The 24,114-nt window shown below is 40.5% G+C and overlaps 1 protein-coding gene across 4 annotated transcripts in view; it reads right to left on the bottom strand.

Moving 5' to 3' along the window:
• The window catches only part of ULK4 (unc-51 like kinase 4), a 696,865-nt gene that overhangs the window by 635,068 nt on the left and 37,683 nt on the right, over nt 1-24,114 (bottom strand). For 3 of the 4 annotated variants that reach the window (XM_025376619.1, XM_025376621.1, XM_025376620.1), the window contains 6 exons: nt 22,450-22,589; nt 18,498-18,660; nt 6,451-6,552; nt 5,510-5,593; nt 3,021-3,096; nt 142-234 (listed from right to left, as the gene is read on the bottom strand). In XM_025376619.1, the coding sequence (XP_025232404.1) occupies nt 142-234; nt 3,021-3,096; nt 5,510-5,593; nt 6,451-6,552; nt 18,498-18,660; nt 22,450-22,589 (658 nt within the window). The remainder of the gene's footprint in view (nt 1-141; nt 235-3,020; nt 3,097-5,509; nt 5,594-6,450; nt 6,553-18,497; nt 18,661-22,449; nt 22,590-24,114) is intronic. The other variant, XM_025376622.1, reaches the window with a different exon arrangement.

The following is a 24,114-nucleotide window of genomic DNA, read 5'->3' as shown; positions in this document are numbered from 1 at the left end:
AACCCTTAATTAAACAAATGCTGGATTTTCTCCTACTACAAAAGCAGAGAAATTCAGGTCATTGATGTTGTATAATTAGGATAGTAATGGGCTTAAGTGTCCAGTAACTATGTCTTATACACGAAGGTAAGTGTATACTACCTGAGACTGAGATCTTCCATGCTTGATTCCTGATCTGCTCCAGCGAAAGCTTTCTTCCAAAATGAATGCTGCAGTAGCCTTGTCCAAGTTAATCTTTAAAAAACATAAATGTTAAAACTCTACTTTAACATGATTTACCATGAAAAACTCCCAAGACATGTCCCAATTACACATATCAGAGTTTGCAATTTGTATCTCCTAAAGGTACATATGTACCTTTGAAATCATTTTATATTTTATTATTTCATTTTTGTATGCAATTAACCTCTTTTAGACAGCAAGATAAAAAGAAACAATTCAGAAGCCTTAAATGGTACAGAATGAAACAGTCTGATAAGTAAGGATTAGAAGTCTCAGGGTTCAAATTCCATAGAGTCTGGGTTCTTCAACCAGCATGGGAAAAAGGGAATTGATAAATAATTTGAAATTCTAAAGTAAATATATCAGATATCTATAATCCTGTCATCCTTTATTTCACAACAGAGGCAAGATTATTTTACTTACCCTGACTGACACATTTAAGTTTTGGAACTATTCTGTTAGAACTTCATTCAGGAATAAATAAGAACATTAGCCCAGGCGCGGTGGTTCACACCTGTAATCCCAGCACTTTGGGAGGCCAAGGTGGGCAGATTGCTTGAGTCCAGGATTTCAAGATCAGCCTGGACAATGTGGCAAAACCCCATCTCTACAAAAAATACAAAATTAGTTGGGTGTGCTGGCCCACACCTATAATCCCAGATACTTGGGAGGCCGAGGTGGAAGAATCTCTTGAGACTGGGAAGCAGAGGTTGCAGCGAGCCAAGATCACACCACTGCACTTCAGCCTGGGTGACAGAGTGAGACCCCGTCTCAGGAGGGGGTGCCGGGGCAGGGGAAGAATATCAGCTTCATAATCATATACATTCACACCTTGTTTAGGAATCAAAATAATATTACCTAGCTAGTTCACTTGCATTAAAATGACTTTAGGCTGTATTCAAAACTCAGGCTCATTTTCAAAAGATTGAGTTTCACTACTAATACAGTATACCTGTAGGCATACTCACCAGAGTGGGAAAATTAAGCCTGACTGAAACTTTAAAACAAAAAAGAAAAGAATTTATAGTTGACTAATCACTCAAAACTTCTGTATTGAATAAAATTACTCCAATCAAAAGTAAAGCACAAATAATAGAATTTACAACCACATATAATATTCCTTTACACAAAAAGCTCTTATGGTTCACTAAAGGAGAAATAAAAACAGCCAACGAAGTAAAATTTATTTTCACCCATCAAACTGACAAAAATGTAGATCAACAAGGCACACTATAGATGAGTGGGAGGGAAGGAGCTTTCTAACATATTGTTGCTGGGAGTGTAAATCAGCACATGTTCCTAGAATGTAGGAAATGTATCAAACTGTTTAAATGCTCTCAGCCTTTAGCAAGCCATTCCACTTTAAGACATTCACATGAAAGAGATAATTACCCAAGTAAACCCAAAAACATTTTAAAAAGTCACAAAAGGATATTTACTGTAACAATGTATATAATATTACAAATCAAGAGGCATTCTAAACGTTTACTTTTTTATAGGTAATTGTATGTACATTCTACAGCCATTTAAAATGACCAAGCAGCCAGGTACCGTGGCTCACACATGTAATCCCAGCATTTTGGGAGGCCGAGGCAGGTGGAACTGCTTGAGGTCAGGAGTTCGAGACCAGCATGGCCAACAAGGTGAAACCCCATTTCGACTAAAAACACAAAAATTAGCTGGGGATGGTGGCACGCACCTGAAATCCCAGTTACTCAGGAGGCTGAGGCATGAGAAACACTTGAACCCAGGAGGTGGAGGATGCAGTGAGCCAAGATTGCATCACTGCACTCCAGCCTGGGTGACAAAGCAAGACTCAGAAATGGAAATGGAAAAATATGCATAATGTACCATGAGAGAAAAAAATAGGTTATGGAGTGGTCCTATGTAAGCAAGAAAATTATATAGCATAGGGTTATAAATGTAGGGATATGTAGATACACTCTCTTAAGTAAATTAGGTATAGTTACATCCTATTAAAAGATGTCTGAAAAACTATCCACCAAAATAACACTAATGTTGAAAGCATTCTAATGTAAGTAAAGGATGTTTGTCCTACAGCTTATACAAAAATCAGCATTTCCTTCTGCAGTTTTTAAAATATATTTAATAAAAGAGTGGACTCTTATATATGCTACACTAAATTTATTCTCCATTTTATAAACTGAACCCTCCTCCCATCCCTGCATCCCAGTTATCTAGTGACAGAACCAGGGCCAGAAATTAGTTGCCTGGGCCTCTTTCCCACTCTGGTCCACCTCCTAGCCTCCCCTACCCTGTGCCTCAACAATGATTTCTAACACTGCCATCACTGACAGAAAATTCACAAGGTGCCTATTATCCTATCACTTAATATCCCCATTATGACAGGCTTGTCATAAAAACAGGTCACATTAAATATCACTCAGTTAACAGCACCTTAACTTGACAATATCATCCCTAGGTCAATAGTCAAACAGTTTTAGCCTGAAATACAAAATACAAGAAATGGTACTTCTTGGATTCGGGAATTATAAGAAAATTTGTCAACTACTTAATACTTGAAAAGAGAAACTGACTTCAAAAATTCCTCATGATTAAAAACACCTGCAAACTGAGAGAAGCACTTTTAATCCGAAGTCAGACTTCTTTAAAAAATAATAATTTGAATAACAATTTGTATATTAAGAACAGCACCATTTCAGAAGTACATAAAAGGGGGAAAATATTCCACTATTTATTCCCATTAAAATACTGTCCCTTACTCCATTTACAGAACTCAAAAGAAAAAGAAAAAAAAATCAAAATACTGTCCCAACCTTTTTTGAGGATCTCTTTGAAGTAACCCATCAAGCAAATTAATAAAATCTGAAGAAGCTTTAGGACGAGAAGAATCTATAAACAAATTAATTTCCAAGAAAAAAATGGTAAGTAGTAAATACATATCAATTTTATTTTTATCTCTTACATCAACATTTAAAGTAATAGTATTTTAAACACATAAATTATTATTAAGAGAACTCTAAATCCATTAACAACAATTATATCCTCCATTTAATGGGGCAGGATGGGGAGGTACAGAACACAAAGATTAAAAACATATTTTCCTAGATCACAAAAAGGAAATGTAAATCGCAAAAACTAAGTCTTAACAAACCTCTAAGCCTTCTCTTCACTGAACAATCCCAATAAGAATCACCAGCTTAACAAACTCAAACACTTGTCTTCAACTATGTTGGGGGGGTTTTTTGAGATAGAGTCTCGCTCTGTCACCCAGGCTGGAGTGCAGCGGCACGATCATGGTTCACTCCAGCCTCTACCTCTCAGGCTCAAGTGATCCTCTCACTCCAGTCTCCAGAGTAGCTGGGACTACAGGCATGCACCACCATGCCTGACTAACTTTTGTTTATTTTTTGTAGAGATGGGGTCTCACTATGCTGCCTAAGTTAGTCTCAAACTCCTGGGCTCCAGTGATCCACCTGCCTTGGATCTCCTAAAGTGCTGGGATTACAAGTATGAACCACTAAGCTCAGCTCCAAATTTTTTTTTTTTTTTTTGAGAAGGAGTTTCACTCTTGTTGCCCAGGCTGGAGTGCAATGGTGTGATCTCGGTTCACTGCAACCTCTGCTTCCCAGGTACATGCGATTCTCCTGTCTCAGCCTCCCAAGTAGCTCGGATTACAGGCATGTGCCACCATGCCTGGCTAATTTTTTTATATTTAGTAGAGACGGGGTTTCACCATGATAGTCAGGCTGGTCATGAACTCGTGACCGCAGGCGATCCACCCACCTCGGCCTCCCAAAGTGCTAGGATTACAGGTGTGTGCCACCATGTCCAGCCCTAATTAACTATTATACCTTATTCTTTGACGTATTCCTAACTTGAACAACTTTGCATTACAAAGTACTATGATTAGAATATTTGCAATCCTTCTTTTAAGATTTTTAACAGAAATAAGAAGCATTATATTATGACACTGTCCAATACCACTAATCTCATAATGTTTTGTCTTTTTAAATTAGTTATATACCATATCCAGGTCATCAGTCTATGGTTAAAAGTAGTAGTAATGGCCACACATTGTGGCTCATACTTGAAATCCCAGCACTCTGGGAGGCCAAGGCAGGCGGCTCAATCAAGGCCAGGAGTTCAAGACAAGCTAGGCAACATAGCAAGATCCTGTCTCCACAAAAAAATTTTAAAATTAGCCATTCCCAGTGGTGTGCGCCTGCAGTCCCAGCTACTCGGGAGGCTGACTGCACCACTGCAGTCCAGCCTGAGTGACACAGCAGAACCCTGTCTCTTAAAAAAAAAAAATAATAATAATAATAATAAATATATACATATATACACAGCACTAATTTTTGCAGAATCCTGTTTCCATTTATGTGTCGTAAGATAAACTTTAACAATGTATAGCAAAATGTTTTACTGCATTTGTGCCTTCTTTTTTCTTTCCTTAAAAATTATTGCTGATAGATCATTACATTAACCACAATTTATATGATTAAAGTTCCAACACTTTAAAAATACTACAACTGTATCTAATTTTAAAGATTTTTAGGCTGGGTGCAGTGGCTCATGCCTATAATCCCAGCACTTTGGGAGGCTGAGGTGGGTGGATCATGAGGTCGGGAGTTCAAGACCAGCCTGACCAAGATGGTGAAACCCCGTCTCTACTAAAAAACAAAACCAAAAAATTAGCCGGGTGCCGTGGCGGGCACCTGTAATCCCAGCTACTCGGAAGGCTGAGGCAGGAGAATGGCTTGAACCCAGGAGGCAGAGGTTGCAGTGAGCCAAGATCACGCCACTGCATTCCAGCCTGGTCAACAGAGTGAGACTCTGTCTCAAAAATAAATAAATATATATATATATATAAAATAAAGATTTTTAAAACTCATAAGGGTAGCATTCTGATTGATCAGGATAAGGAAACGGCGGATTTGTTCCAACAGGAGATAGAAATAACCACATGGGATATGACTACAAAGTAAATGATACATACAAAAAGTAATGTCACATGAGTGTTTAAGTTTCTTAAGTCTTTAAGCCATACTTTTTGTGATACAGATGTACAAAATAATTTGTTTTTAAATGAGGGAAATCTATTAGTACTTTGTTCTCTGTTTCAGCATCTTTAAAAAATGTCAAAGGAAATACTAACATTTCTAAAAATATCAACTTGGGATCATTTATAAAAGGTAACTTTGGGGAGTTACGAATCAATAAAAGCAAGCTTTGGATAAAGGTACACCTTTAATCAGTGGAAAATGTAAATTAATTCCATTTTTATCATAAGAAATCTTACCTTTTGGAATAGGTGGCAAAGGATCTTCACATAAGATCTTTTCAGTTAATTCTGAAATACTTTCTGAGAAGAATGGAGGTTTTCCTGAAATCACATGAAAACTTGAAAAATTAAAGAAGTCTGCTATCACCAATAATTCTCATCTCCACTACAGATATTTCAAGATTATACAACTTCTAGAAAAAATATACAGGAATAGCTAATGCCTAGTACGTACCAGGCACTGCCTATATAATTTATATTTCTCTTAATTCAAAACGTATTATCATCCTAACAAACACACAAACACACATATGGACCACTACTATGAACCAATGGGTGTATAGGCCATTCAACGCATCTGAATAATACACAGTTGCAAGGCATCTTTACAAAAATTTCTAATCATCACAGTTTTTGAGTTAAGCACATTTCAGCATTCCAGATTATCATGAAAAATTACCTATTTGTCAAGAAGTTTCTAGGAATCTGCATATGCCTAGATACCAAGCAACTCAGCCAAAATCAGTATATATAAAAATTTAATAAGGTCACAGGTTTTTTGCCCAGGCATAGTGGCTCATGCCTATAATCCCAGAGCTTTGGGAGGCCTAAGTAGGCAGATCACTTGAGGTCAGGCATTCAAGACCAACCTGGTCAACATGGTGAGATCCTGTCTCTACTAAAAATATAAAACATTGCCTGGCATAGTGGTGGGCACCTATAAGCCCAGCTACTCAGGAAGCTGAGGCACGAGAATGGCTTGAACCCAAGAGGCAGAGGCTGCAGTGAGCTGAGATCGTGTCACTGCACTCCAGACTGGGTGACACTGTGAGACTGTCTCAAAATTTTTAAAAATCAAGTTTTTTAACATCTTGTAAGTAAAACATCTGCAAACTACAGACTTAACCTGGTTTTATTTTAGTCATATCTGATTTTATACCTATTCAGGAAACAATTACCTGAAAACATTTCATAAAGCAGACAGCCCAAAGACCAGAGGTCACTGGAGATGGAAAAGTCAGCACCCCTCACAACTTCTGGTGCTGTATATATAGGAGATCCTAAAAGCAAAGTATGGAGAACAGCTCTGTTAGGCATTTGTATTGCTGCCAATGCGAACCTACCTAGGAAAGATCTGGTGAGATGAAAAAGGGCAGGAGAAAAACATACGCATGAATAAAACTTCATGTGCCTTTCACATTTTTAAGTGTTTTCTAATTTTAAGGTTACATTTTGCAAAGGATGTGTGTGAATATAAAAAGGTGTTTAAAATCTACCTGAGAGGTATGGCACATTCAGCTACATTCTTCTTTTAAATTTCAATTAGAATAGTTCAAGTTAAACCTTAAATGTAACAACCCCAACATCCCACTGGCTTAACAGCAAAGGTTTATCTATCACTAAATATGTCCATAACAAATCTACCAAGAAGCTCTGATCCTCATAGTCACTCAAAGACCCTGGCTGATAGAGGTTCCAACTCCACTCATGCTTCCTCAATTGGAGGCAGGGAGAAAGAATATAGCTAACTGAACACTGGCTCCTAAAATTCCCATCTCAAAGTTACTCACATCACTTCTGCTCACACTTAGTTGGCTTTGACCAGGGGGAGGATGCAATCCTACCATCTATCCAGGAGAATAGGAAATATTTAGTGAAAAGCACTCATGTGTGCCACATACACTTTATACAAAGTTTAATATTACATAGAAATCTCATATTTTAGAGCCAGAAAGTTCCCTTATTCACTGACAAGAGAAATGGAAGCTTTAGAGGGATACTTAACCTCCAGTAAATCACACAGCTAGGCAGTTGCAGAGCACCCGCCAAGACCCAGGGTCCTTGTCTCTCCCTGGTGCACAGTCTGTGCATTCCATCTAACAAACTCCCACCTCCCAGTGAGAATCTCTCCCCCAGGAAGTAAGTAACCTCCACTGATTTGGAAACAAAATTCCACTGAGGTAAGCCTTCCAGCAAATCCTATCTCCAGAGCCCATCACAGCCAGATCAGCAGCTTTGTGTGCCCTGATGCGTGACTATAAAGTTCTCCCATGGAGCATTTTTGCTATGCTATCACATTTCGCACACATCGATGGAAGGTATATTTGCCTGCACTAGCTGCTGAGGAAACACAAATAATACCCATGGAATGCCCTTGCACTCTGCCCAACATTTAATAGATGTTTCATTAATATTTGTTGAATATGAATGTTTGTCTTCCCATCCTTATTTCCAGTACCTAGAATGTGGGTAAACTAGTCAAATTAAGAAATAAATGTGGATCAGGCTCACACCTGTAATCCCAGCACTTTGGGAGGCTGAGGCAGGCAGATTACTTGAGGCCAGAAGTTCAAGACCAGCCTGACCAACCTGGTGAAACCCCATCTCTACTAAAACTACAAAAATTAGCTGGATGTGGTGGAGGGCACCTGTAATCCCAGCTACACGGGAGGCTGAGGCCATTCAAAAATCACTTGAACCTAGCAGGCAAAGGTTGCAGTGAGCCAAGATCATGCCACTGCTCTCCAGCTTGTGTAACAAAGCAAGACTCTGTCTCAAAAAAATAAACAAATGAGGGCCGGGGGCAGTGGCTCACGCCTGTAATCCCAGCACTTTGGAAGGCCGAGGTGGGCGGATCATGAGGTCAGGAGATTGAGTCTTGGCTAACACAGTAAAATCCCATCTCTACTAAAAAAAAATACAAAAAATTAGCCAGGTGTGGTGGCAGGCACCTGTTGTCCCAGCTACTCGGGAGGCTGAGGCAGGAGAATGGCGTGAAACCAGGAGGCGGAGCTTGCAGTGAGCTGAGATCACGCCACTGCACTCCAGCCTGGGCAACAGAGCGAGACTCCGTCTCAAAAAATAAATAAATAAATGTGGAATTAACAAATCAATGCACTAATGAACAACGGAATTAAAGTCCCTGGGTTCACACTCAAATGGATAGAAAACAAATACACAAAAGAGTATATTATTACATGGTAAGTTAAATGGTTTATGCACAAAATATTATGAAAGTTATAAAAGAAAACACTTAAGTATTCAGTCTGATAAAATCCTGCCATCCAGACAGACAAAGAAGGAAGTCTTTCTCAAGAAAGCTGAAGCCGTCCAGGTGTGGTGGCTCATGCCTGTAATCCCAGCATTTTCGGGGACTGAGGCAGGCAGATCACCTGAAGTCGGGAGTCCAAGACCAGCCTGACCAACAAGGAGAAACCCCGTCTCTACTAAAAACACAAAATTAGGCCAGGCATGGTGGCTCAAGCCTGTAATCCCAGCACTTTGGGAGGCCGAGATGGGCGGATCACGAGGTCAGGAGATCGAGATCATCTTGGCTAACACAGTGAAACCCCGTCTCTACTAAAAAATACAAAAAAACACTAGCCGGGAGAGGTGGCGGGCGCCTGTAGTCCCAGCTACTCAGGAGGCTGAGGCAGGAGAATGGCGTAAACCCGGGAGACGGAGCTTGCAGTGAGCTGAGATCCGGCCAATGCACTCCAGCCTGGGCGACAGAGCGAGACTCCGTCTCAAAAAAAAAAAAACCACACACACACACAAAATTAGCTGGACATTGTGGTACATGCCTGTAATCCCAGCTACTTGGGAGGCTGAGGCAAGAGAATCACTTGAACCCAGGAGGCAGAGGTTGCAGTGGCTCACCCTTGTAATGCTAGCACTTTGGGAGGCCGAGGCAGGTGAATCACCCAAGGTCAGGAGTTCGAGACCAGCCTGGCCAAGATAGTGAAACCCCGTCTCTATGAAAAATACAAAAAAATTAGCCAGCCATGGTGCCTGTAACCCCAGCTACTCAGGAGGCTGAGGCAGGAAAACTGTTTGAACCTGGGAGGCAGAGGTTGCATTGAGCCAAGATCACACCATTGCACTCCAGCCTGTAATCCCAGTTACTTGGGAGGCTGAGGCCAGAGAATTGCTTGAATCCGGAGGCAGAGGTTGCGGTGAGCTGACATCACACCACTGCACTCCAGCTTGGGCAACAGATCAAGACTCCATCTCAAAACAAACAAAATAAACAAACAAAAAGAATCCCTGAACCAATGTCGACCACTAGAGTGCTCTCAGGAATAGGCCTGCCTTAGTGTCCCCTCCAAGCTTAGTCACTAGCTAGGTACAGTCATGAGAACTGTGGCCTCAGAGCAAAAGCACTGATGGATTTCTTCAAGTAGTTGGAGGCCTTGGTCAGTTGTACCTGCAACTGAAGGACAGTGAAGCACAATCTTGTGGGCACCACAAGAACAGAGAGGAAATCCTGGACCAGATCGTGGAACTTGAACCCTAACCTGTAGGTAGGGGATTCTAAATTTGAAACTGTTTTCATAAATCAGCCCAGATTTCTAATTTCTCTCAATCAATCAACAAGACTGGGCCAAAATTGAGCCGAGTTCGACATAACCCCCATCAATCCCTCTTAAACTGGGCCACATTATTGATTTATATAACTTTTCTGTCCCTGAATTTGGGAACTATGATCCAGACAACCCCTATCTTTACACAGGAAATTAAAACTCCTAGCACCTATGTGATACTACTCTGAAGGTTACAAAGAAGCAAAGACAGAACTAGAATCCAGATGTCCTTATGAGAAGCTCTTTTCAATATTACTTTTATGCAGCCTAACCAAACTGTTTGCCCTAACATCAACATCAATGTTAACATGGCTGTACACCACCACTGACCAATCACCAACCCCATCACAGTGCCCAACTAGTCAAATATGTCAAAAGGTAGCGTGATTTTTTCATGTGCCTTGTTCACCGCCACACTTAGACCGTGAATTCTCCAAGTCTCCAGAAAAACAGAAGTGGTTTTACACTCTATTTTCATCTTAATGCCACAGGGATGTGAAGGTTAACTGCCTGTAAAGTACCTGATCCCCAAAGGTCAGGACTGATTCTGCCCTGCTGGTTACGAAAGTGTCCTCTACCCTTGGCCAAACAGACTAACCTGCCCCATCATAGAAATTGTTCTTAGATTAAGTTCAGAAGTACGCATCACTGCTAGAACGTCTGACCTATTTCTCCACAACACAGCTCTCTTCCCCTTACTAAATATGCATTTATACTAAAATATACCATTGACCTTGTTTTCTATAATAAAATTATACATAATAATTCAGAATTTCATATCCTACTAACATAGACCACAATAGTCATTTTCATAGAATACTGATAATTCTATGGAATGCAATTTGAGGACATTAAAAGCCTTCTTCTTGGGCACGAAATCTTACCACATGCAAGCCTGGCCCTGAAAGTATAATTTCCTTTAGTCCTATTTACGGGGCCTATGATTAACCTGCTGCTCCCCATCCTCTTCCCTCATCCCTGGGTCACATGACTACCAAGTCCAAGGATGTCTGCCACCTTCTCGCATCGTCCCCTTTCCTACAACTGCCACCAAACTCAGCTGACAGCACTATGAGTATCACAGAGCTTCAGTGGCCCAAAGTCTCAAGTACCTGAACACGGAACCTGAGGAGGAAAGATCTTTAGCACTTCCCCCAAAAGGTATAAGAAACATTACTTCAGACTCCTCCCTCAAGTATAGCAATGTTAACACCCCCAGCCCCATCTCACATGCCAAGAATACACCCTAGAAATTTGCTTCAGGGATGCTGGCAAGATAGCTGAATAGGAACAGCTCCAGTCTGCAGCTCTCAGTGAGATCAATGCAGAAGGCAGGTGATTTATGCATTTCCAACTGAGGTACCCAGTTCATCTCATTAGGACTGGTTGGACAGTGGGTGCAGCCCACAGAGGGCAAGCCGAAGCAGGGTGGGGCGTCGCCTCACCCGGGAAGCGCTAGGGGTCAGGGAACTCCCTCTTCTAGCCAAGGGAAGCTATGAGGGATTGTGCCGTGACGAACAGTGCACTCCGGCCCACATACTGTACTTTTCCAATGGTCTTCCCAACCCACAGACCAGGAGATTCCCTCTGGTGCCTATGCCACCAGGGCCCTGGGTTTCAAGCACAAAACTGGGTGGCCATTTGGGCAGACACCGACTAGGTGCAGGAGTTTTTTTTTTTCATACCCCAGTGATACCTGGAAGGCCAGAGAGACACAGGACCAATCACTCCTCTGAAAAGGGGGCTGAAGCCAGGGAGTCACGTGGTCTGGCTCAGCAGGTCCCACCCCCACAGAGCCCAACAAGCTAAGATCCACTGGCTTGAAATTCTCACTGCCAGCGCAGCAGTCTGAAGTCGAGCTGCGATGCTCGAGCTTGGTGCAGGGAAGGGCATCCACATTGCTGAGGCTTAAGTAGGCAGTTTTACCCTCACAGTGTAAACAAAGCCACATGGAAGTTCGAACTAGGCGGAGTCCGCTGTGGCCGGACTGCCTCTCTAGATTCCTCCTCTTTGGGCAGTGCATCTGCAGCAGCCCCAATCAGATGCATATACATAAAACTCCCATCTCCCTGGGACAGAGCACCTGGGGCAAGGGGAGGTTGTGGGAGCAGGCTCAGTAGACTTAAACGCCCCTGTCTAATGGCTCTGAAGAAAGCAGCGGATCTCCCAGCACAGCGTTCAAGCTCTGCTAAAGGTCAGACTGCCTCCTCAAGTGGGTCCCTGACCCTTGTGTCTCCTAATTGGGAGATACTTCCCAGTAGGGGCCCGCAGACACCTCATACAGGAGAGCTCCAGCTAGCATCTGGCAGGTGCCCCTCCGGGACGAAGCTCCCAGAGGAAGGAACAGGCAGCAATCTTTGCTGTTCTGCAGCCTCTGCTGGTGATACCCAGGCAAACAGGGTCTGGAGTGGACCTCCAGCAAACTCCAGCAGACCTGAAGCAGAGGGGCCTGACAGTTAGAAGGAAAACTAACAAACAGAAAGGAATAGCATCAATATCAACAAAAAGGATGTCCACTCAGAGACCCCATCCAAAAGTCACCAACATCAAACACCAAAGGTAGATAAAAGGTAGATAGATAAAGATGGAGAGAAACCAGGGCAAAAAGGCTGAAAATTCCAAAAACCAGAACGCCTCTTCTCCTCCAAAGGATCACAACTCCTCACCAGCAAGGGAACAAAACTGGATAGAGAATGAGTTTGACAAATGGACAGAAGTAGGCTACAGAAGGTGGGTAATAACAAACTCCTCCAAGCTAAAGGAGCATGTTCTAACCTAATGCAAGGAAGATAAGAACCTTGAAAAAAGGTTAGAGGAATTGCTAACTAAAATAACCAGTTTAGAGAAGAACATAAATGACCTGATGGAGCTGAAAAACACAGTACAAGAACTTCGTGAAGCACACACAAGTATCAATAGCCGAATCGATCAAGTGGAAGAAAGGATATCAGAAATTGAAGATCAACTTAATGAAATAAAGTGAAAAGACAAGGTTAGAGAAAAAAGAGTGAAAAGGAACAAAGCATCCAAGAAATATGGCACTATGTGAAAGACCAAATCTACGTTTGATTGATGTACCTGAAAGTGACGGAGAGAATGGAACCAAGTTGGAAAACACAGGAGATACTATCCAGGAGAACTTCCCCAACCTAGTAAGACAGGCAAACACTCAAATTCAGGAAATACAGAGAACACTACAAATATACTCCTCAAGAAGAGCAACCCCAAGACACATAATTGTCAGATTCACCAAGGTTAAAATGATGGAAAAGGCCGGGCGCGGTGGCTCACGCCTGTAGTCCCAGCACTTTGGGAGGCCAAGGCAGGTGGATCACAAGGTTAGGAGATCAAGACCATCCTGGCTAACACGGTGAAACCCCATCTCTACTAAAAATACAAAAAATTAGCCGGGCATGGTGGCAGGTGCCTGTAGTCCCAGCTACTCTGGAGGCTAAGGCAGGAGAATGGCGTGAACCCAGGAGGCGAAGGTTACCGTGAGCCAAGATCGTGCCACTGCACTCCAGCCTGGGCGACAGAGCGAGACTCTGTCTCAAAGAAAAAAAAAAAGATGGAAAAAATGTTAAGAGCAGCCAGAGAGAAACATTGGGTTACCCATGATGGGAAGCTCATCAGACTAACAGCGGATTTCTCAGAAGAAACCCCACAAGCCAGAAGAGAGTGAGGGCAAATATTCAACATTCTTAAAGAAAAGAATTTTCAACCCAGAATTTCATATCCAGCCAAACTAAGCTTCACAAGCAAAGGAGAAATAAAATCCTTTACAGACAAATAAATGCTGAGAGATCTTCTCACAACCAGGCCTGCCTTACAAGAGCTCCTGAAGGAAGAACTAAACATAGAAAGGAAAAACTGGTACCAGCCACTGCAAAAACATACCAAATTGTAAAGACCATCGACCCTATTAATAAACTGCACCAACTAACGGGCAAAATAACCAGCTAGCATCATAATGACAAGATCAAATTCACATATAACAATATTAACCTTAAATGTAAACAAGCTAAATGCCCCAATTAAAAAGACACAGACTTACAAATTGAATAAAGAGTCAAGACCTATCAGTGTGCTATATTCAGAAGATCCATCTCACATGCAGAGACACACATAAGCTCAAAATAAAGGGATGGAGGAATATTTACCATGCAAATGGAAAGCGAAAAAAAAAAAGCAGGGGTTGCAATCCTGGTCTCTGATAAAACAGACTTTAAACCAACAAAGATCAAAAGAGACAAAGAGGGCCATTACATAATTGTAAAGGGATCAATGCAACAAGAAGAGCTGACTCTCCTAAATATATATGCACCCAATACAGGAGTATCCAGATTCATAAAGCAAGTTCTTAGAGACCTACAAAGAGACGTAGACTCCCACACAATAATAATGGGAGACTTTAACACCCTATTGTCAATATTAGATCAACAAGACAGAAAATTACAAGGATATTCAGGACTTGAACTCAGCTCCAAGGGGACCTAATAGACACCTATAGAACTCTCCACCCCAAATCAACAGAATATACATTCTTCTCAGCACCACATCACACTTACTCTAAAATCAACCAGATAATTGGAAGTAAAACACTCCTCAGCAAATGCAAAAGAATGGAAATCATAACAAACAGTCTCTCAGACCACAGTGCAATAAATTAAAACTCAGGATGAAGGGACTCACTTAAAACCACACAACTACATGGAAACTGAATAACCTGCTCCTGAATGACTACTGGGTACATAACGAAATGAAGGCAGAAATAAAGAACTTCTTTGAAATCAATGAGAACAAAGACACAATGTACCAGAATCTCTGGGACACATTTAAAGCTGTGTCTAGAGGAAAATTTACTGCACTAAATGCCCACAAGAGAAAGTAGGAAAGATCTAAAATTGACACCCTAACATCACAATTAAAAGAACTGGAGAAGAACAAACAAATTCAAAACCTAGCAGAAGACAAGAAATAACTAATTTCAGAGCAGAACTGAAGGAGATAAAGACACAAAAAACCCTTCAAAAAAAAAATCAATGAATCTAGGAGCTGTTTTCTTTTTAAATGATCAACAAAATAGATCGCTAGCAAAACTAATAAAGAAGAAAAGAGAAAAGAAACAAATAGATGCAATAAAAAATGATAAAGGAGATATTACCACTGATCCCACAGAAATACAAACTACCATCAGAGTGGCCAGGCGCAGTGGCTCACGCCTGTAATCCCAGCACTTTGGGAGGCCGAGGCGGGAGGATCACGAGGTCAGGAGATCGAGACCACCCTGGCTAACACGGTGAAACCCCGTCTCTACTAAAAATACAAAAAATTAGCCGGGTGTGCTGGCGGGCGCCAGTAGTCCCAGCTACTCGGGAGGCTGTGGCAGGAGAATGGCGTGAACCCAGGAGGCGGAGCTTGCAGTGAGCCGAGATTGCGCCTCTGCACTCCAGTATGGGTGACAGAGCGAGACTCCGTCCCCCCTCCCAAAAAAAAAAAAACAAACTACCATCAGAGAATACTATGAACACCTCTACACCAATAAACTAGAAAATCTAGAAGAAATGGATAAATTCCTGGACATATACACGCTCCCACATCTAAACCAGGAAGAAGTCGAATCATTGAATAGACCAATAACAAGTTCTGAAATTGAGGCGGTAATTAATAGCCTACCAATCAAAAAAAGTCCAGGACCAGATGGATTCACAGCCGAATCCTACCGGAGGTACAAAGAAGGGCTGATAACATTCCTTCTGAAACTATTCCAAACAACAGAAAAAGAGGGAATCCTCCCTAACTCATCTTATGAGGCCAGCATCATCCTGATACCAAAGCCTGGCAGAGATACACCAACAACAACAACAAAAAATTTCTGGCCAATATCCCTGATAAACATCAATGTGAAAATCCTTAATAAAATACTGGCAAACCGAATCCAGCAGCACATCAAAAAGCTTATCCATCATGATCAAGTCAGCTTTATCCCTGGGATGCAGGGCTGGTTCAACATACACAAATCAATAAACGTAATCCATCACATAAACAAAACCAATGACAAAAACCACATGATTATCTCAATAGATGCAGAAAAGGTCTTTGACAAAATTCAACACCCCTTCATGCTAAAAACTCTCAATAAACTAGGTATCGATGGAATGTATCTCAAAATAATAAGAGTTATTTATGACAAACCCACAGCCAATATCATACTGAATGGACAAAAACGGGAAGCATTCTCTTTGAAATCCGGCACAAGACAAGGATGCCCTCTCTCACCACTCCTATTCAATGTAGTATCTGAAGCTCTGGCCAGGGCAATCAGGCAAGAGAAAGAAATAAAGGTATTCAAATAGGTAGAGAGGAAGTCAAATTGTCTCTGTTTGCAGATGACATGATGGTATATTTAGAAAATTCCATCGTCTCAGCCCAAAACCTCCTAAAGCTGATAAGCAACTTCAGCAAAGTCTCAGGATACAAAATCAATGTGCAAAAATCACAAGCATTCCTATACACCAATAATAAACAAATGGAGAGCCAAATTATGAGTGAACTCCCATTCACAATTGCTACAAAGAGAATAAAATACCTTGGAATATAACTTACAAGGGATGTGAAGGACCTCTTCAAGGAGAACTACAAATCTCTGCTCAAGGAAATAAGAGAGGACACAAACAAATGGAAAAACATTCCATCCTCATGGATAGGAAGAATCAATATCATGAAAATGGCCATATTGTCCAAAGTAATTTATAGATTCAGAGCTATCCCCACCAAGCTACCATTGACTTTCTTCACAGAATTGGAAAAAACTACTTTAAATTTCATATGGAAACAAAAAAGAGTCCACATAGCCAAGAAAATCCTAAGCAAAAAGAACAAAACTGGAGACATCACACTACCTAACCTCAAACTATACTACAAGGCCACAGTAACCAAAACAGCATGGTACTGATACAAAAACAGATCAATGGAACAGAACGGAGACCTCAAAATAGATATCTACAACCATCTGATCTTTGACAAACCTGACAAAAACAATCAACAGGGAAAGGATTCCCTATTTAATAAATAGTGTTGGGAAAACTGGCTAGCCATATGCAGAAAAATGAAACTGGACCCCTTCCTTTTACCTTATACAAAAATTAACTCAAGATGGATTAAAGACTTAAATGTAAGACCTAAAACCATAAAAACTCTAGAAGAAAACCTAGGCAATACCATTCAGGATACAGGCATGGGCAAAGACTTCATGACAAAAACACCAAAAGTAATGGCAGCAAAAGTCAAAATTGACAAATGGGATCTAATTAAACGAAAGAGCTTCTGCACAGCAAAATAAACTAGCATCAGAATGAACAGGCAACCTACAGAATGGTAGAAAATGTCTGCAATCTACCCATCTGACAAAGATCTAATATCCAGAATATACAAAAAACTTAAACAAATTTACAAAAAAGCAAATAACCCCATCAAAAAGTGGGCAAAGGATATGAACAGACACTTCTCTAAAGAAGACATTTATGCAGCCAACAAACATATGAAAAAAAACTCAACATCACTGATCATTAGAGAAATGCAAATCAAAACCACAATGAGATACCATCTCACACCAGTCAGAATGGCAATTATTAAAAAGTCAAGAAACAAAAATGCTGGCAAGGCTGTAGAGAAATAGAACGGTTTTGGACTGTTGGTGGGAATGTAGATTGGTTCAACCATTGTGGAGGACAATTCCTCAGGGATCTAGAACCAGAAATACCATTTGACCCAGCAATCCCATTACTGGGTATACACCCAAAGGAATATACATCATTCTACTATAAAGACACATGCACACGTATGTTTATTGCAGCACTATTCACAATAGCAAAGACGTGGAACCAACCCAAATGCCCATCAATGATAGACTGGATAAAGAAAATGTGGCACATATACACCATGGAATACTATGCAGCCATAAAAAAGGATGAGTTCATGTCCTTTGCAGGGACATGGATGAAGCTGGAAACCATCATTCTCAGCAAACTAACACAAGAACAGAAAACCAAACACTCTCATTCGTAAGTGGGAGTTGAACAATGAGAACACATGGACACAGGGAGGGGAACATCACACACCGGGGCCTGTCAGGGGGTGGGGGGGCTAAAGGAGGGATAGTATTAGGAGAAACACCTAATGTAGATGACGGCTTGATGGGTGCAGCAAACCACCATGGCGTGTGTATACTTATGTAACAAACCTGCACATTCTGCACATGTATCCCAGAACTTAAATTTAAAAAAAAAAAGAAAGAAATATGTTTCAACTACAGAATATCATTCACTCAACTAATTTCTATTGAACCACTAATGTTCCAGGCACCATTCCCCTCCTATGTGCTAATGAGTGCTTAGTAAAACATAAAGCTGAGGACGAAATGCAGGCTTTAAGGTTCCCCAGGCCTTACAGAGTCGATCCACATTGAATACTTTAGGCCATGGATAAAGCCATTCCTATGTCCAGACTATGTCTGCTGGTCATTACCATTTTCAATATGTCATATGAGTGGCAAAACAAAAGACTGACATTGTCTCCTAAATACAGGACTTGCATGGTCCACAACTAGAGTTACGATCTTTAAGTATTCCAGGTCCACATACCTTTGACTCTACTTTTCATGCTTTTCTTCAGGACATTTTCCCCGCTATCACCTCCTCCTTCCTCTGCTGCCACCAAAGCAAAGAACTCTTCCAAATTTTCACCTTCCACTTTTGCCAAGCAAAAGTTGCTAAACTTCAGTGTGCCAGGCCCTTCCAAGAGTATCTATGAAGATCAAATAAATGTTTTCAGAAGAAAAATCAACTTAATTTGTACATATATCAGTACCTCTTATAATTGCACTAAAGAACTTTTGAGCATTGCTATTCTTTCTCCATCAGAACTCAGAAAAATAAATGCTTATAATTTTTTTAAAAAGCTAAAGAAAAATAAATCCAACTTTTTAATAATCAAATACAAAATCAAATTGTTCATTCTCAGATCTATATAATGAACTCATCATATAACCAAAGTGGAAAACTTCAGGTTTGGGGAAAGATAAACAATGATGAAAATAAAACAATCTGCACTTGCCAAGCCTCAGTGTCAGCTCTAACAGGATTTGAAAACCCAGCTGCCTGAGGTGTTGTTTATTCAAGTGAGGAAGCATAATGTAGAGTTAAGATTAAAGTTGAAGATCTGGATTTTACACCCAGGTCCACCATTTACTTGCTGTCTGACCTTGAAGAACATATTTAACCTTTCTAATCCCCAATCTCTTCACCTATAAAATGGGAAAAATAATACCAAACTCTTCAGACTGTTGTAAGGATTAATCGAAGTTATACAAGTAAAGGGTTTGTAACAGTCGCCGGCATGTGACAAATGCTCAAGTCTGCTAATATAATTTGTGATTAGAATCTATGGATTGCTGAAAACATGCCAGGAACTACTGTTCTGTTACTTTTACCATTTCCTCTATTAAAAGTATTTCTAGATAGGTACAATGGGTCAGGTGGCTTTGTGGTTTTTCAAGGCTATGTAGGGTCAAGGGCGGTAGCTCACACCTGTAATCCCAGCACTTTGGAAGGCTGAGGCGGGCAGATCACTTGGGGCCACGAGTTCAAGACCAGCCTGGCCAACATGGTGAAACCCCATCTCTACTCAAAATACAAAAATTAGCTGGGCATGGTGGCGGGCGCCTATAATCCCAGCTACTCAGGAGGCTGAGGCATGAGAATCACTTCAACCCGGGAGGCGGAGGTTGCAGTGAGCCAGGGTTGTGCCACTGCACTCCATTCTGCATGACAGCGAGACCCTGTCTCAAAAATATAAAATTAAAATAAAGGCAATGTGAAGTTAACTCTTAACTTCTAGTCACAAATACATACTAAGGATGTCTGCTGGTCTACAATAGTGGCTTTTAAACTTATGTGAGCATCAGAATCCCCTGGAAGACTTGTTAAAGCACAGACTACCAGTCACTACCCCCAGAGTTTCTGCTTCAACAGGTCTGGGATGGGGCCCATTTCTACCAAGTGCCAGGTCAACCTAATGCTGCTGGTCCAGAGGACACTAGCAGGGATCAGCAAATTTTTCTGTGGTCGGTAAAGAGCCAGCTAATAGATATTTTAGACTTTATGAGCCATACAGTCTTTTATACTTCAATGTCATTTCATTTCAATGGAATCTCATACTTCAATTCTGTTGTTGCACAACAGTAGCCACTGACATTACATAAACCAAAGGTCGTGGCTGTGTTCCAGTGAAAGTGTACTTACAAAAATAGGAATCCTGCCTAACCTTTGCTAACCCCTGTTCTAGAACACAGGTTTGGGTTACAAAGCAGCCTGAGTTTTTCAGATCATAACAGCTGATAATAAATCTCATTAAACAACTCCCGTATAGATATCAGCAAACTACAGTCTCTGGGACAAACCCTGGCCACTGCCTTGTACAGCTATGAACCAAGAGTGTCAGATTAAAAAAAAAAAAAAACCATCTGAAAACTGCCACACCAAAAAAAGTAAGTAAAAAAAGGCGGGATGGGGATTTGACCAGGCATGGTAGCTCACACCTGTAATCCCAGCATTTTGGGAAGCCAAGGCAGTAGGATCACCTGAGGTCAGGAGTTTGAGACCAGCCTGGCCAACACAGTGAAACCCTGTCTCTACTAAAAATACAAAAATTTGCCACACACCTGCCGTCCCAGCTATTCGGGAGACCGAGGCAGGAGAATCACTTGAACCCAGGATGCAGAGTTTGCAGTGAGTTGAGATCACACCACTGCACTCCAGCCTGGACAACAGAGTGAAACTGTGTCTCAAAAAAATAAAAATAAAATAATATTTTAAATGTGGTTTTTGTATTTCTAAATGGTTAGGGAAAAAATCAAAATAACATTTCTAGACATGTAACAATGAATTACATGAAATTCAAATTTTCATATCCACAAATGAAGTTATTGAAATGCAGCCACAGCCAGGTATTTACAAATTAATCTACAGCTGCTTTCAGCATTACAATGACAGTTGAGTAGCTGCAGACTTGAGGCACATATGTGAATATTTCAAACAAGAACTACTATTCATTATACAGGACTTTATGGAGTTTTCTTTTCTAGGTTTAATTATCTTCTCATACAGATGGCCTGTAAAAATAAAATTCTTAAATGAAATAGTTAGCTTTTTATTTCCTTGGCATATATTAAAGAAAAAGTAAAAACTCAGACCAGTAATATGTACAATTCCTCAGGGTATGTACTTATAAAGACAATAATTGACGTCACCATGAGTACACTACTTACCAAAAAGTATCCTAGAAACTTAACCTAAATATAATAGGTAATCCTCACAAATATCTTGAAAAATCTATCTCCATGTGACAAAGAAACTGAGGCAAAGAGAAGCAGGGTAACGTGTCCGGGTTCACACAGCTTCTAAGTGTTAGTGTTGATTGCAACTCAGAAACCAAGTAGGTTTCATGACTCTACTATACTGGACATTTAGTTGTGGATAATTAATTTTACCAAAAAGAAAATATTTGATCCATAATATCAGGAATCATACATATATAGCCAAGAATGCCACTATCAACTAAAACAATGGTTCATAAATGTGTACGATGACTTAAGAGCTAAGAGGGCCTTATCTTACAGACATATTGGGTTCAACATTTACAATGTAGGTTAGTAGAATTAAGTGATTACTCAAAGAGCTCTGAAAAGGAGACTTCACATTCAAAAAGCAACTTATACAGGTAGCTAAAATACAGTACCATATATTTCCTTTCATTATTTCTTTTTTTTTTTTTTTTTTTTCTGAAACGGAATCTCGCTGGAATCCCAGGCTGGAATGCAGTGGTGTGACCTCAGCTCACTGCAACCTGCGCCTCCCGGGTTCAAGCAATTCTCCCTGCCTTGGCCTCTCAAGTAGCTGGAATTACAGGTGACTACCACCATACCCATCTATTTTTTGTTTTTATTTTTTATTTTTTTTATTTTTTTAAGACAGAGTCTTGCTCTGTCACTAGGCTGGAGTGCAGTGGTGCGATCTCGGCTCACTGCAACCTCCGCCTCCCGGGTTCAAGCAATTCTCCTGCCTCAGCCTCTCAAATAGTTGGGACTACAGGAGTGTGCCATCACGCCCAGCTAATTTTTGTTTTGTTTTTTGTTTTTTTTTTTTAGTTGAGATGGGGTTTCACCATCTTGGCCAGGATGGTCTCGATCTCTTGACCTCGTGATCCACCCACCTCAGCCTCCCAACGTGCTGGGATTACAGGCAAGAGACACCGCGCCCAGCCTTTTGTGTTTTTAGAAGAGATGAGGTTTCACTATGTTGGCCAGGCTGTTCTCGAACTTCTGACCTCAAGTGATCTGCCCGCTTCGGCCTCCCAAAGTGTTGGGATTACAGGCATGAGCCACCTGTGCCCTGCGTCCTTTTATTTTAAAAAAAGATTAACTAAAATTTCAAGATGTTCTATACCAAAATGTTATCTAAAAATAAAAACATCTTTGAGAAAGCACTCTAAATTGAGACAGAAGCAGTTAGAAAATAAAAAACTTTCATGAATTACCTTCCCAGGAGAAATGTCACAAAAGAGAATGCCAAGTTTATGAAGATGATGTAATCCAGTAACCAGGTCAATCCCAAATTCTCTCACAACATCTTCTGGGAGGTTTTCATCTTGAGCAATAACTGTTTTTAAGGAACCACCTGCAAGAAGTTGATTAAAATCACCCATTTTAACCCCCTACCATCACAGAGTACCCAAGAGGTTCCATGCTGACAGATACGAACACTGAAAAATGATCAAGACAGTAAACCCTGACAGTCTGGTCGAGGAACACACATGTGAGTGAATACAGTGGCCCAAGCGCTGCAACAGAAGTCTATGCCCAAGCACCAGAGACAGATTCAGGAAAGTGCCTGCTCCCTATGGATGAATGGTGAGAGGCAAGCAGGTAAGATGAAAGGATAATAACCCTAACAGCTGCAAATACTAATGGTAAATACCCCAAAACTGTGCACTTAAATCATATTATACTCTCATTTACTGTTGTGCTGTCAAGTCACATTCTGAAAAGTACTGCATGGCAAAAAAGACTATGCCTTTCCTTAACAGATAATCACAACCCTTAGCATGTGCCATTAATGAAATAAAAGGCCAAAGTCAGGCACATTGAGAATCCCATTACTATATTCTTCCAAGGTCCCAGTTACTCCTCTACCATCTAAGTGCCAGAAACAAATTTTTTTTTTTAAGGGTCAAGATTACAACAGCCAATCCATCAACAGATGAATGGATAAAGAAAATATGGTACATATATACAAGGGAGTACTATTCAGCCATAAAAGAGAGATTTTGTCATCTGCAACAACATGGTTGGAACTGGAGGTCATTATGTTAAGTAAAATAAGCCAGACACAGAAAGACAAACATTGCATGTCCTCACTCATTTGTGGGAGCTGAAAATTAAAACAATTGAAATCATGGAGATAGAGAACAGAAGAATGGCTACCAGAGGTTGGGAAGAGTAGTGGGGAGGTGGTGGGGAGTGGGGATGGTTAATGGGTGAAAATAAATAGTAAGAATGAATAAGAACTAGTACTTGATAATACAACAGGTAGCTAAAGTCAATAATAATAGAACTGTACATTTTAAAATAACTACAAGAATATAATTGGATTGTAACACAAAGGATAAATGCTTGAGGAAATGGACACCCCATTTACCCTGATGTGCTTATTACACACTGCATGCCTGTACCAACTATGTCATGTTCCCCATAAATATTAATATACATACCTACTATATACCTACATAAATGAAAAATTAATACAACAGCCAAATTCAGAAAACGTAAGTCTCTGCTGGCATTGGAAAGTTGAGTATGAATTACTATGATGAAGGGAAGAGGTATTTGGGGTTTTATTTTGTTTTGGTGGGTGAGGGGCCGTTACAGACGTAGGCAGGTTTTACAGTTAGGATACTACATCTGGTCAGCTGAAGCAAAAAACTAATTCTAGGACTATCTCTTGATAACTTTGTCAATGTGTACATCTATGGAAGTAATTCAACCATAATTCTGTCCTATTGATTCAGAAAAATAAAATCAAGTAAGTTATTAATCCAAATTACTTAAGTTTTGTAAATTCTGTGTCAATATGATAAGTTAGATTCACAAAGCTAGTAATAATTATATCAATATTCAATTATCCTTTATTGTTACTCAATGTA

Source organism: Theropithecus gelada, chromosome 2 (assembly GCF_003255815.1).
Source record: "Theropithecus gelada isolate Dixy chromosome 2, Tgel_1.0, whole genome shotgun sequence".
NCBI classification, from domain to species: domain Eukaryota; kingdom Metazoa; phylum Chordata; class Mammalia; order Primates; family Cercopithecidae; genus Theropithecus; species Theropithecus gelada.
The sequence above is the reverse complement of the archived record's forward strand: the minus strand, read 5'-3'. Positions and strand labels throughout refer to the sequence as shown.